This window comes from Tamandua tetradactyla, chromosome 11, assembly GCF_023851605.1.
Source record: "Tamandua tetradactyla isolate mTamTet1 chromosome 11, mTamTet1.pri, whole genome shotgun sequence".
Taxonomy (NCBI): domain Eukaryota; kingdom Metazoa; phylum Chordata; class Mammalia; order Pilosa; family Myrmecophagidae; genus Tamandua; species Tamandua tetradactyla.
Genome location: NC_135337.1, coordinates 32,358,127 through 32,372,209, shown reverse-complemented (window position 1 = coordinate 32,372,209; position 14,083 = coordinate 32,358,127). Strand labels below are relative to the sequence as shown.

The 14,083-nt window shown below is 36.4% G+C and overlaps 1 protein-coding gene and 1 non-coding gene across 7 annotated transcripts in view; one reads left to right on the top strand and one right to left on the bottom strand.

The window, feature by feature from the left end:
• Positions 1 to 14,083, top strand: part of BRDT (bromodomain testis associated) — a 79,944-nt gene that overhangs the window by 51,765 nt on the left and 14,096 nt on the right. For all 6 annotated transcript variants that reach the window (XM_077120286.1, XM_077120284.1, XM_077120288.1 and 3 more), the window contains exons 16-17: positions 5,668 to 5,873; positions 6,364 to 6,541. In XM_077120286.1, coding sequence (XP_076976401.1) covers positions 5,668 to 5,873; positions 6,364 to 6,541 — 384 coding nt within the window. The remainder of the gene's footprint in view (positions 1 to 5,667; positions 5,874 to 6,363; positions 6,542 to 14,083) is intronic.
• TRNAG-GCC (transfer RNA glycine (anticodon GCC)) lies at positions 8,913 to 8,983 on the bottom strand. Its single transcript has one exon. It is a non-coding gene; the product is annotated as a tRNA-Gly (tRNA).

Here is a 14,083-nt window from a genome sequence, read left to right as displayed (position 1 = left end):
TGCTTATCAAGAAGAACTTAGTTTAATTCGTATCCACTAGATTCCATTAGTACCATTTCTTCTACCTCCTTGTGATAACCAAAATATCTCCAGTCATTTCTAAACTTCCCCAGGAGGAAGGGGCAAAATCACTCCCAGTTGAGAACCACCCTGCTACCTTTACCTAGTCTCTAGCCAATCCCCATACATATAATTTGCCCTTTCAAAGAAGCCAGTGACCTCCAAAATTGACACATTCTTCCTAAAGGGAGAAACCAAGGAACTTCTTCCAGTTCTCTCTCTGACTAGATATTCACTATGGTGATTTCAATTATAGTCTCTATTCAAATGATTCAAACATATATTTCTAGACTAGACTTTTTTTTTCTAAGCAGGCAGAAAATTTATCGAAAGCATATGTGAGAGAACATGCAGGTACTCTCACAAAGACAGCGATGAGGGAGGGGAGGGTCATTTGCTTTAATAGATGAGTTTTACTTATTAACCCTCCCTCCCCCACCTTCCTTGTTCAGATTCTGTCATCTGTAGCTGCTTCTGGCTTTTGACTTCTTTTATGTTTTAATCATTTTTGACAACTCCTTAGCCCACTACAGCCAAGGAGTTTTGAAATTCTTTGGGTTCTACTTCCAAAGATGTCTCCTTTTCCATTCCCAACACATAAACCAGAGCTTATTCCTTTAATCTGAGCTCTTTTACCATTCATAACTGGTCTCACTAACTTGAGATCTACCTGTTCTAATCCATTTCCACTTTTAACATTCTTGGATTAGTCCTTTTGTACTGCTGTGATCATATTACTTATCTGTATGAAACCTGTATCACTGGAAGCAGTGATATCTAACTTCTGCTTCTAGAATGAAGACTAAATACATATATGTTATGACCCTAATCTATTTCAGTCTTAACCATATGCCTGGTAACTCTTTGACACTGAACTACTTCCTCACTCCTCCCAAGATACACTTCATAGTACCTTTATGTTCTTTCTTTCATGAGGAAAGTTTTCTATCCTCATTTCTCCCTGTCAAATCTTCTCATCCTTCTCAGTGATACCTGAAAAACTTTCCTAACTTCTCTCTTTATGTACTCAAAACCCACACATGAACTTTTGTTATGTTTTAAGGTTTGGCAAAATTTCATTCCAATGAAATAGAAATTTCAGGACACAGAGTCAGAGATGAGGGTTTCATCCATCCTTTATTCCCTATTAAATATACTACCAGGTTTTGCCTTCCTGGTATCAGATCTCTTTGTGAAGGTTAGAATTTTAAACTGAGTGAATAGACAAACAAATTCTGGAACTACTATTTAGCCCATTCCATACAAAGGGAAAAAGCAAAGGTTTTTTTGGCAACTTGTTGTGAAGACTTCACAAGCACAACTAGGTAGCTGTTGGTGAAGGTCTTTGTAAAATGTATGGTTGAGAGAGAAGGGAAAGGATTTTCTGGCCTCTTTCAGGACAGAAATTTAAAGACCATAGATATATCCAGTCTTCTTCTTCAAATGTGGACCTAGACATGTTTTTCCTAGACAGTTTTCATGGAAATACATCAAAATAACAATCAGACATAATTATCAAGAATACAATTATCAAAAATAAATTTTAATAGCAGTTGTGTAGTCATTGAATAATCAATCCTCTTTCCTTACCACAGATAGGAAGGTTATTCCTAAATGGGCCATCTAGACAATATGGTTATCTACTAGGTACTAGCCAAATTTGGCTATTGAGTCCATGACATACAATTGTGCAACTGAGGAACTAAATTTCTAAATTTATTTATTTTGAATTAATTTAAATTGAAAAACTGATACTTGATTCAGTTATTGGAAAGCTAAAGTATATTTGGAAATGCTTGATTATGTACATCTACTTTTTTCAAATGTAAATTTTATGAAATCTAAATACAGATCAATTATTTTTAATCAAAATTTGCATCTGAATTGAGCTGTGCTATAAGTTTAAAATATACACTAGATTTGGAAAATTTAGTATGAAAAAGACAAAATATCTTAAGTCTTTTATATTGGTTGCATGTTGAAATAGTAATACTTAGGGTATATTAGGTTGAATCGAATATATAAAGATTAGTTTTATCTGTTTCTTCTTACTAATTAAATGTGACTGCGAGAAAAATTTTTAAATTTTCTTTTGAACCACCTGATGTATACCATGGTATATCTTGATTAAAAATAGTGATCATAATCAGTTAGTTTTCTTTTCTTACCAGAGAAAGGAAAGACATAACTTGTCAGAGGATTTTAAATAAATCCTATGCCATTCTTTTTTTTTTTTTTTTAAAGTTTTAAATAGCTTTTATTTCAACTTAAACAAAATATGCCAGTATTGAATCACAGTCATAATGATTGTTTTCTTCTTTTTTTATGGCTTCTACTTTTAAGAAATACTGAATATAACTTTTTTCCCAAATAACTTACATCCATAAGGTTCTGGGAATATTGCTATCATAAATCCTTTATGTCCAAGATTTTCTAAGTTGAAAATGTACACATTATGAATTTTAATATAATATGTATAAACTTACCCTTAAAGATTATGCTTGCTATTGTATATACCTACTTGTATAAAAGTTACATATTTGAATGGGTAATTATAATGTATGCTCATCATTAAATAATAACATTCACATATTTGGAATATCTAATACACATTTTAAGCACTTTAAATATATGAACGGATTTAACCATCATCATAACTCTTCAAGGTAGTTATTATTTTTACATTCATTTTATAGAATAGAAAACTGAGGAACAAAAGTTTTGTAAATTTACCAAGGTCACCCAATTAGTATGTGTACCAAGGTTTATAAGTAGACAGTTCACCTTCAAAGTTTTCAAAATAGATACTTCAAAAGCCTTAAAAGAAAGTAGTTTGTGGAAAGGTGTTTTTTTTTAATTTTCATCCAGATTTTGCTATGTTTGAATATTAAAATTATAAATGCTTCAGGTAATACTCACTTTTTCTTTTATATCATTATGCCTAAGTATCATCGTACTTGTGCCTTAGGAGCAAATTATTTCCTTTTTTTTTTTTTTTTAACAAACAAACAAAAAACTATATTTCAGGTGCAGCTTCATTCAGTGTTCCAACATAGTTACATTACACTTAGGTATTATTGTGCTGTCCATTTTTGAGTTTTTTTATCTAGTCCTGTTGCACAGTCTGTATCCCTTCAGCTCCAATTACCCATTATCTTACCCTGTTTCTAACTCCTGCTGGTCTCTGTTACCAATGATATATTCCAAGCTGATTTTCGAATGTCGGTTCACATCAGTGGGACCATACAGTATTTGTCCTTTAGTTTTTGGCTAGACTCACTCAGCATAATGTTCTCTAGGTCCATCCATGTTATTACATGCTTCATAAGTTTAGTCTGTCTTAAAGCTGCATAATATTCCATCGTAGGTATACGCCACAGTTTGTTTAGCCACTCGTCTGTTGATGAACATTTTGGCTGTTTCCATCTCTTTGCAATTGTAGATAATGCTGCTATAAACACTGGTGTGCAAATGTCCGTCTGTGTCTTTGCCCTTAAGTCCTTTGAGTAGATACCTAGCAGTGGTATTGCTGGGTCGTATTCCATTCTATGTCTTTTGATTGGGAAATTCAGTCCATTAACTCTTAGTGTTATTACTGTTTAGATAATATTTTCCTCTACCATTTTGGCTTTTGTATTATATATATCATATCTGATTTTCCTTCTTTCTACACTTTATTCCATACCTCTCTCTTCTGTCTTTTCGTATCTGACTCTAGTGCTCCCTTTAGTATTTCTTGCAGAGCTGGTCTCTTGGTCACAAATTCTCTCAGTGACTTTTTGTCTATAAATGTTTTAATTTCTCCTTCATTTTTGAAGGACAATTTTGCTGGATATAGGAGTCTTGGTTGGCAGTTTTTCTCTTTTAGTAATTTAAATATATCATCCCACTGTCTTCTAGCTTCCATGGTTTCTGCTGAGAAATCTACACATAGTCTTATTGGGTTTCCCTTGTATGTGACAGATTGTTTTTCTCTTGCTCTTTCAAGATCCTCTCTTTCTCTTTGATCTCTGACATTCTAACTAGTAAGTGTCTTGGAGAACGCCTATTTGGGTCTATTCTCTTTGGGGTGCGCTGCACTTCTTGGATCTGCAAATTTAGGTCTTTCATAAGAGTTGGGAAATTTTCAGTAATAATTTCTTCCATTAGTTTTTCTCCTCCTTTTCCCTTCTCTTCTCCTTCTGGGACACCCACAACACGTATGTTTGTGCGCTTCATATTGTCATTCAGTTCCCTGATCCCCTGCTCAAGTTTTTCCATTCTTTTCCCTATAGTTTCTGTTTCTTTTTGGAATTCAGATGTTCCATCCTCCAGTTCACTAATTGTAGCTTCTGTCTCTTTAGATCTACCATTGTAGGTATCCATTGTTTTTTCCATTTTTTTCTTCTTTGTCCTTCACTCCCATAAGTTCTGTGATTTGTTTTTTCAGATTTTCTATTTCTTCTTTTTGTTCAGCCCATGTCTTCTTCATGTCCTCCCTCAATTTATTGATTTGGTTTTTGAAGAGTTTTTCCATTTCTGTTCGTATATTCAGCATTAGTTGTCTCAGCTCCTGTATCTCATTTGAACTATTGGTTTGTTCCTTTGACTGGGCCATATCTTCAATTTTCCGAGCGTCATCCATTATTTTCTGCTGGTGTCTGGGCATTTGATCAGATTTCCCTGGGTGTGGGACCCAGCTGGTTAAAAGGTTTTCCTGTGAAATCTCTGGGCTCTGTTTTTCTTTTCCTGCCCAGTAGGTGGCGCTCGTGGCGCTTGTCTGTCTGCGGGGCCCACCAGTAAAAGATGCTGTGTCTCCTTTAAATTGCCAATCCGAATCACGCAGTCGGTCCGGGAAACCGCGCGTGGAGGCGGGGTTCGCCGGCCGCCTTGGCTTGGGGGAGTGCCGGTCCAAATTGCCCAGCTGGCCCGAGACGCCAAGCGTGGCGGGAGGGCCCCACTATCCAACGTTCCCAGTCAGACCAGGGAGCCACGTGCGTGGAGGGGACCCCAGTCGCCAGCCGCCCCGGCCGGGAAAACGCGCGCCCCTTGGGTATCTCACCGCAGCAGATTCTCCCTGCCTGTTCAGCCGTTCCAGAATGGGGTACGCTGTCTTTTTGGTCTCTGTCGTGGCTCCGGGAGCTGTTTTGTATTGTTTCTGTTTCTTTAGTTGCTTCTCTGGAGGAGGAACTAAGACCCGCGCATCTTACTAAGCCGCCATCTTCTCCGGAAGTCCCTATGCCATTCTTGATGGCATAATATTATTTTGTCTTTTATTAATCACCTGTATATTTGCTTTATTTTCACTAGAGGATCACAGGGGTCTTGATTACACTAATGGTTTATTTATTTTTATATTCCCTGCAGATTGTCATTTAGTTAATATATATATACCTTAATTAAAATAATTGCTACTTTAATGTGGTCTTAAGTGAATAATTGAGTTTAGCTTATTGTTATATTTTCATATATATATATTTTTTACTTTAATAACCTTTTAATGTAAGTTTAGTAAAAGTACATGAAGGCCCTTGGAATCTTAATCTATTGCTATATCAAAAAATATTGTCTTCCTTCCAAAATTTGTTGGTATTTATAAATGTTGACTGAATCAAACATTTTATTTAGGATATAAAGATCAAGAATGCAGACTCTTGGAAAAGTTTAGGCAAACCAGTCAAGACATCAGGTACACTGAAAGCCTCAGATAAGCTCTTCAACCAATTTAGAAAAGCAGCAATTGAAAAAGAAGTAAAAGCTCGAACACAGGAATTAATTCGAAAACATCTGGAACAAAATACAAAGGAACAGAAAGTACCCCAAGAAAACCAGAGGTCTGTAATTTACTGGATTAAAAAAAGCCTTGGAAGACATGGCTACATATTTTTAATATATTAAATTTCAGATTTGTCAAGTGACTATGGTTCAGCTATGTAGTAGTACACAGAGCAAATTGTAATTGCAAAAAGTAGATTTTTATTGGTAATTTTTCTAATTAGTAACATTAACTTTGAAGGGAAAAGAAATAAGTGTCTAAGGACACTATTATTTTCCAGGAAGATCTTGATGTTGTTTCCATTCTGTAGGTATGAAGAGGGTGGTGTACTTTGCTTGTAGTTTTTCTAAACCTTTTTCTTTTTTAGTACAGATTGCCCTACATAAAAGTTAATACATCAAAAATAAAGCTTACAAATAATGTCAAAGCATATGACAATGGTTATCTAGATCATTGCCTTATGTTTGTCATTTAGTAATATAACTTTGTAATAAAAGATTTAAAGAAACTTGAAAGTCACTTTATAAACTGTGCTCTGTTTCTTTAAGGGAGCTTGGTAATGGCTTTACTCTAGAATCTTTTTCAAGTGAAAAGCAAAACAAATGCCTTGGAGAAGAGCTGAAAGATCAGCAGTCTTTGAAAGCTCAAGATAAATGCAAACTCTGGCTTCTGAAAGAACGTAATTTAGCAAGGGAGAGAGAACAAGAGCGGAGGAGAAGAGAAGCAGTAAGTGAATTTTTGTTTATTAAATTTAACTAGTGGGGGAAAACATAACAGAGCAGTCTCTTATATGTGTAAAGATGGTATTCAATCTGGTATTGCAGTGACAGTGGAGTTATGTGTTTAGTGAAGATCAAGTTCTAAAATCAGAATCTAAAATAAAAATTTCCTATACTTAAAAGAGTAAGTGTAATAATATAATGCTTATAAATGTAATAATAAGTAGAGTATTGACCCTGAAGCTACTAGACTGCCTGGGTTCAAATTCTGATTCTGCTACATACAAGATTTTTGGGACTTGGTTAATTCACTTATCCTCTTGCACCTCAATTTTCTCATCTTTATAGTGGGCATAGCAATACCTATCTTTGATGAAGATGAAATGAATTAATTGTATTAAGGATTTAGGAAAATGTCTGGTACATAGATAGAATGGTTTATCACTTACTATTATTATTATTCCTGAAAAAAAAAATCCTTAAACCACTTATGAATTTTGGGAAAAAAATCCCTCCATCTGTTCCAGGTCAGTGTTTCTGCAGTTGAACACAAGATTAAGAAGTTGACTTATATTTTAGTGGTCATAATATATAGGATATGATATTTCAGAAGCTAGAATCATGCTTAGTGCTGAGCACATATTTTTGTAAGGTAAATAAATATATGTATGTTGCTATTCCACAATAAGTGGAAATATTTAAAATTTGGCAGTAGTTAAAGATATGAAGCCCTTTTCACTAAAAAATATTTACTGTCTTACAGAATTACTTATTAATAAGTAAAACTGACTCTTAACAGTTGGCCTAGTGGGTAAAGAACATAATAGGAACATTTATTTAATGCTGCTAACCTTTACTATTCCATTCATTTATCTCCTGGAGAGTAGTAATCTCCTACTAGGAGTACTGAAAATAATGAACTACATTAATATGTGTAATAAGAATTTCAGTTAACTAGGCAACAGTAACATACCAAGCACTGTTACTGGACAAAGGCCATGGATTCTTTTGCCGGACATTCATAATAACCAATTCCTGACACACCAGGGTTTCAAAGAGAGAGAGAGTTCATTACTAGGCACATAGTAGGAGGAGCAGATGGCCTAGTGGCCCAAAATCTGTCTTACCTAAAAAAATACAGTAATGTAGGTAGTTTTATTAGGGAAAAGTTGGGCAGGGTTTAGGATAATAAGCACAGTGGCCTCAAATGTTGTAATTAGAGGTGATTTGATTATTGCGCATTTGCAAATTGGTTACGTGCTTGGTCACAGAATGTGTGTAAGAAAATGGCAGAATGAGGTATAGGTGACTTGTAGATTAAAGTCCAAGCTACTGCACATATCAGCAGGCCCACTTTGGTTAGATCCAGTCTCGGTTATCAAGATGACTTTAGACTTGGGGTGGGTTAGTTCTGGGCTGATCCAAGAGTCCAGCTTCATTAATAAACATTAGGGCTGTCTTTAGCGATTACAGGACTTTAAAGTTGAAAAACTGCATAACTGGGTACAAATGAAGGCTAGTCACAAGGTTTTTACAATCAGAGGGGCAGAAGATAAGGGCTATACAATCATTATCAGAGATTAAGGCAACTGAATTACAATGTAGATATTTCACAAATTTTCCCTCTGTCTACGCCAATATACCAGAAAGCAAAAAGGAATATCTATATAATGATTCAGTAATCAAAATCATCCCTTAAATCCTAATTTCTCAGTTACAACACTGTGAAGTATTTAATGAGGGGGTTCTTTCTCTTGGAAATAGCAGTAAAGAACTTTACAGAAAATCTGGTTGAAGTCGGGGAAAAGATGGCAATGATTAAATTTGTCTATGCTATTAAAGAAAGTATTTTTGAATCAAATATACAGCTCCTTTGTAATTCCTCTGCTCTTTAGAGAAGCGTCAGCTTTCTTTCTCATTTCCTGTAGTTCTGTTATTTTTAGTTATCTTCCCAAACCTTGACCTTTTCTCTTCTTCCAATTCACCATGACCCCCTCCTCCCATTCACCTGCAACTCTTCCTTCAAATTCTGCACCCTCTGCCTAATACTGGCAAATTTCCCCACACAAATTTTGTTGTCTATTTGAGCAACACTTCTTTACCTCAGTTTCTTCTTGTTGTTGCTTGCCACTGCATCCATTTTCTAGCCATGAGTACTTTGTGTTCAGTGTCTTTTCTTCCCTCTTCAGAGTTACTAGGTATTACTGGAGAAAAATCAAGTCAATTAAATTCATTATGAATTATACCACTTTTATTTTATGTGTTTCCCTACATATATGTATTTCTATATCTATAACTACACACACAGAGGCAGATATGTGATATGTATATCATAGGGAATTTTGTTCACAGTGGTTTTGTTTGTTTGTTTTTTGGGGTGCATGGGCTGGGAATTGAACCCAGGTCTCCTGCATGGCAGGCAATAATTCTACCACTGAACTACCCATGTACCCGAATTATACTGTATTTTTTTCTTTACTTGTTTTTATTGAGATATAATAATCTAAAGTGTATAATCAGTGGCTCACAGTATCACCATAAAGCCATATATTCATTATTACAATAAATTTTTGATCATTTTCATTACTCCAAAACCATAAAAATAAGAATAAAAATAAAAGTAAAAAAGAACATCCAAAATGTCCCATGACCTCCAACTCCCCTACTGTTTATTTCTTTTTTTTCTTACTCATCCATCCATACACTAGATAAAGGGAATGTCAGCCACAAGGTTTCACACTCACACATTCACACTTAAAAGCTCTGTAATTAATCATCTTCAAGAATCAAGACTATTAGATTACAGTTCAACAGTTTTGGATATTTCCCTCAAGCTACTCCAACAGACCAAAAACTGAAAAGGTATATCTATATACTGCGTAAGAATAGCCTCCATAAAGACCTCTCAAATCTATTTGAAATTTCTAAGCCACTGAAACTTTATTTTATATCATTTATCTCCCCCCTTTTGGTCAATAATTCTTTCTCATACCCAAGATGCCAGGGCCAGGCTCATCCCCGGCAGTCATGTTGATGTTGCCAGGGAGATTAACAGCCCTGGAAGTCATGTGCTGTGGAAGGGGGAGGGCAGTGAGCTCATCTGCCAAGTTCGTCTGGCTTAAAGAGAGAGGCCACATCTGAGCAACAAAGTGGTTTTCTGGGGGTTCACACTTAGGCATAATCATAAGTAGGCTTAGCTTCTCCTTGCAGGAATGAGTTTCATAAGGGCAAGCCCCAATACTGAGGGTCCTTTGGTCTTATGCAAGCTAACATTTTATAATACAGTCAACATCATTCTTTACCCTTTAGTCTGATTTACCTAAGTCCTACCCGGATCAACTTCATTCATATCTCTAATTGAAGTCTGATCACTTCTTCAGTATTTTTAACAGTTACTGTATGGGGTAATGCTAATTTTCATAGCTACTGTGTCTCAGGTGGCACACAAATACCCAAAGTTCCATGAATGACCAGGTTATACACAAAGAGCTCAGCCATCTCAGAATTTAGAAATAACAGTTACAGCATCCAGAATAGATGTGACTGCTGTAAGAGCTTACAATCTAGGAACCTTTACAATAGGCCTTCATCTAATAACCTATGCTCTCAAATTCAATTCTCACAGTTTGCACATTGTAGTTAGTCTATATTAGTAAGGCATTGTAATATTTGCCTTTTCATTTCTGGCTTATTTCACTCAACTTACTATCTTCAAGGTTTATTCACCTAGTTGCATGCCTCACAACTTCATTCTTTCTTGAAATCACTCAGTAGTCCATTGTATATAAATTTATACCATTGTTCTTCCTTCCATTCTTCAGTCTGTGTACTCTGAGGCCATGTCCGTCCATTGCAAAATAGGAACACTATTGCAATGCTGCCATAAGCACCAGTGTGCAAATGTCCATTCCTGTCCCCTGCTCTCAGTTCCTCCAAGTATACACCTACTATGGGCTTTCAGAATCATACAGCAACCCGACCCCTAGCCTCCTGTGGAGGCACTATGCTGCCCTCCAAAGGAGCTGCACCACTCTACTTCCCTACCAACAGTAAATAGATACAGCTCTCTCTCCACATTTTCTCCAGCACTTGTATCTCTGTTCATTTTTTTATTTTTTATTAATTTTTTAATTTTTTTTAAATACCAAAAAACACCAAACAAATGCAAACATTCGTAACTTTTGATCATTCCATTCTACATATATAATTCACAGTATCATCACATAATTGCATATTTATCTCTGCTCATTTTTAACAGTTTTATCCACACATCATACAATCCAACCTAAGAAAAAAAATCAATAGTTCCTGGTATATTCACATACCTATCGTTCTGGCTTGAAAGCTGTTGGAATACATTATACCAGAAATGGAATGGCTTTTAAAAAGGGGAATTTATTAAGTTGTCAGTTTACAGTTCCAAGGCTATGAAAATGTCCAAATTAAGACATCCAGGGAAAGATACCCTGGTTCAAGAAGGCTGATAATGTTTGGGGTTTCTTTTTCAACTGGAAAGGCACATGGGCATCTGTTAGCTTTCTCTCCAGGCTTCTTCAGTGGCTTTCCTAGGGGTGTTTTCTTTCATCTCCAGTGGTCTCTGGCTGTGTGAGTGCTGTTGGCTCCATTAGCTCTAAAGCTATTTTCAAAATGGTTCCCTCATATAGGACTCCAGTATACAACCCTACCTTGAATGGGTGGGGACACATCTCCATAGAAATGATAATCAAAAGTTACCGCCCACAATTGGGTGGGTCACGTCTCCATGGAAACAATCAGAAAGACCTTACCAGCAATACTGAATGAGGATTAAAGGACATGACTTGTCTGGAGTACATAATATAGCTTCAAACCGGCACACTATGCCTTCACCACTATGATCTATATGAGGACATTTCCACTTCTCTCACAAAGAATCCTATACATCTCCTCCATATTCCGTGGTTGTTGATATTTATCTTTGGCATATTGCCTTTGTTACATTCAATGAAAGCATACCACAATATTACTGTTACTTATAGACCCTAGTTTGCATTGATTGTGTTTTTCACCCATATACCATCCCATTTCATCCCATGGGATGATTGTAGTCATCCTATTTGTAATGTTGACATTCACTTGTTCTACATCATGCAAAAACATTACTATGTTTTTACATTTAATCATCATTGTCCACCCTAGGCATCACTAAGTTATGCCGTCACAGTCCTTATCTTCTGTCTTTCCTTCTGATGAGATATGTAACCCCAGCCCTCATCCTTCAACCTTACTCACACTCAGCTTCAATCAGTGTACTTACAATGTTGTGCTACCATCAAATAGTACTGTGCTATCCATTTCTGGATCTTTATGATCAGTCCTGTGCAATATTCCATACTCCTTCAGCATCAAATGCCCAATCACTATCCTCTTTCTATCTTCTGATAACCTGCATTCTTAACTTTAATTCCCAAAATTCACACATTAATGATAGTTCATATTAGTGAAACCATACAGTATTTGCTCTTTTCTTTCTGGATTATTTCATTCAGCATAATGTCCTCAAGGTACATCCACGTTATTACATGCTTCATGACTTTATTTTTATTCACACATCATACAATCCAATCTAAGTAAAAAAATCAATAGTTTGTAAGCTGTTTTACAGCAGCATAATAGTCCATTGTTGATACATACTGCAGTTTGTTTAGCCAGTTGTCTCTTAATGGACATCTGAGCTGTTTCCATCTCTTGGCAATCATGAATAATGCCCCTATAAACATTGGTGTGCAAATGTCTGTTTGTGTACTTGCCTTCATCCAAATTATACATAGAAATGGGATTGCTGGATCATATGGAATTCTATACTTAGCTTCTGGAGAACCATCAAACTGCCTTCTAGAGAATTCTCTAAATGGCATATCTTCTCCAAGAAGAGGGGGGCAGGATACAGCTCAAGTAGAATCTCTCTTTCAAGGAATTCAGGCCCCAGGGACTGGAAAATAGAAGCAATCAAAGCCTTCCTACTACTGCAGCCTATCTGAACCACACCCCTGGCATGAGGAGTCTGCTGAAATTAAAGGCAATGCACATCACTTTACATTGGTAGGAAGCTGTGGGCAGACAAGTGCCACATGCTGGACAGGATAGGAAGAGCAGAATATAGATGCTTCAGAGGAAAGTCTTAAGCAAATCAGTACATCCCCTGGTACCTGGTATGCAGCTCTTGATCTGGCAAATGCTTTTTTCTCAATAGCTATTAGTGAGGACCACCAGAAACAGTTTGCTTTCTGCTGGCAAGGTCAGCAATATACTTTCAGTGTCCTACCTCAGGGGTATATCAACTCTCTAGCCCTATGTCACAATCTTGTCTGCAGGGAACTTGATCGTTTCTCCCTCCCACAAGACATCACACTGGTCCATTATATTGATGATATCATGTTGATTGGACATACTGAGCAAGAAATAGCAACTACTCTAGACTTGCTGGTAAGGCATTTGCATGTCAGAGGATGGGAGATAAATCCAACAAAAATACAGGGGCCTTCCACCTCTTAGTCACAAATTCTTCGTTTGTCTGAAAATATTTTAATCTTCCTCTCATTTTTCTTTTGGGGGGTGCATGGTCCAGGAATCAAACCCGGGTCTCCCACATGAAAAGTAAGCATTCTACCACTGTTGTTGCACCCTTTCCCTCATTTTTTGAAGGATAATTTTGCTGGGTATAGAATTCTTGTTTGGCAGTTTTTTCTTTCAGAATCTTAAATTTATCATACCACTGTCTTCCCACCTCCATGATTTCTGCTGAGAAATCTACAAATAGTCTTATCGAGCTTCCATTGTATGTGATTTATTGATTTTTCTCTTGCTATTTTTAAAACTCTCTCTTTGCCTTTGACATTTCATAATTTGATACTAAGACTTTTGGCATAGGTCTGTTCGGATCTTTTCTGTTTGCAGTATGCTGCACTTCTTGGATCTGTAATTTTATGTCTTTCATTAGAGATGGAGATTTTCAGTGATTATTTCCTCCATTAGTATTTTTTTTTTTGTATGCTGTATGGCAGAGGTCACATTTCATTCTTTTTCCATGTGAAATGTTCCCCTTACTGCAGCACCATTTGTTGAATTTTTGTTTGGTTCATTTTTGTTTGTTTGTTTTGGGAAATGCATGAGCCAAGGATCGAATCCGGGTCTCCTGTGTGGCAGGCGATAATTCTACCACTGAACTACCCTTGCACCCCCTTCCTCCATTAATCTTTCTGCTCTTTCTCCCTTCTCTTCTCCTTCTAGGACACCCACAACATGTATATATGGCACTTCATGTTGTCATTCAGTTCCCTGAGACCCTGCTCATATTTTTCCATTCTTTTCCCTTTATTTTCTTTTGTGTGTCAGATTTCAACCGTCCAGTCCTCTAGTTCACAAGTCCTTTCTTCTGCCTCTTCAACTCTGTTGTTGTAGGTTCCATTGTTTTATTCTGTTTGTATGTGTTCTAGTTTTCTAGCTGCCAGAATGCAATATACCAGAAATGGAATGGCTTTTAAAAAGAGGAATTCAATAAATTGCTAAT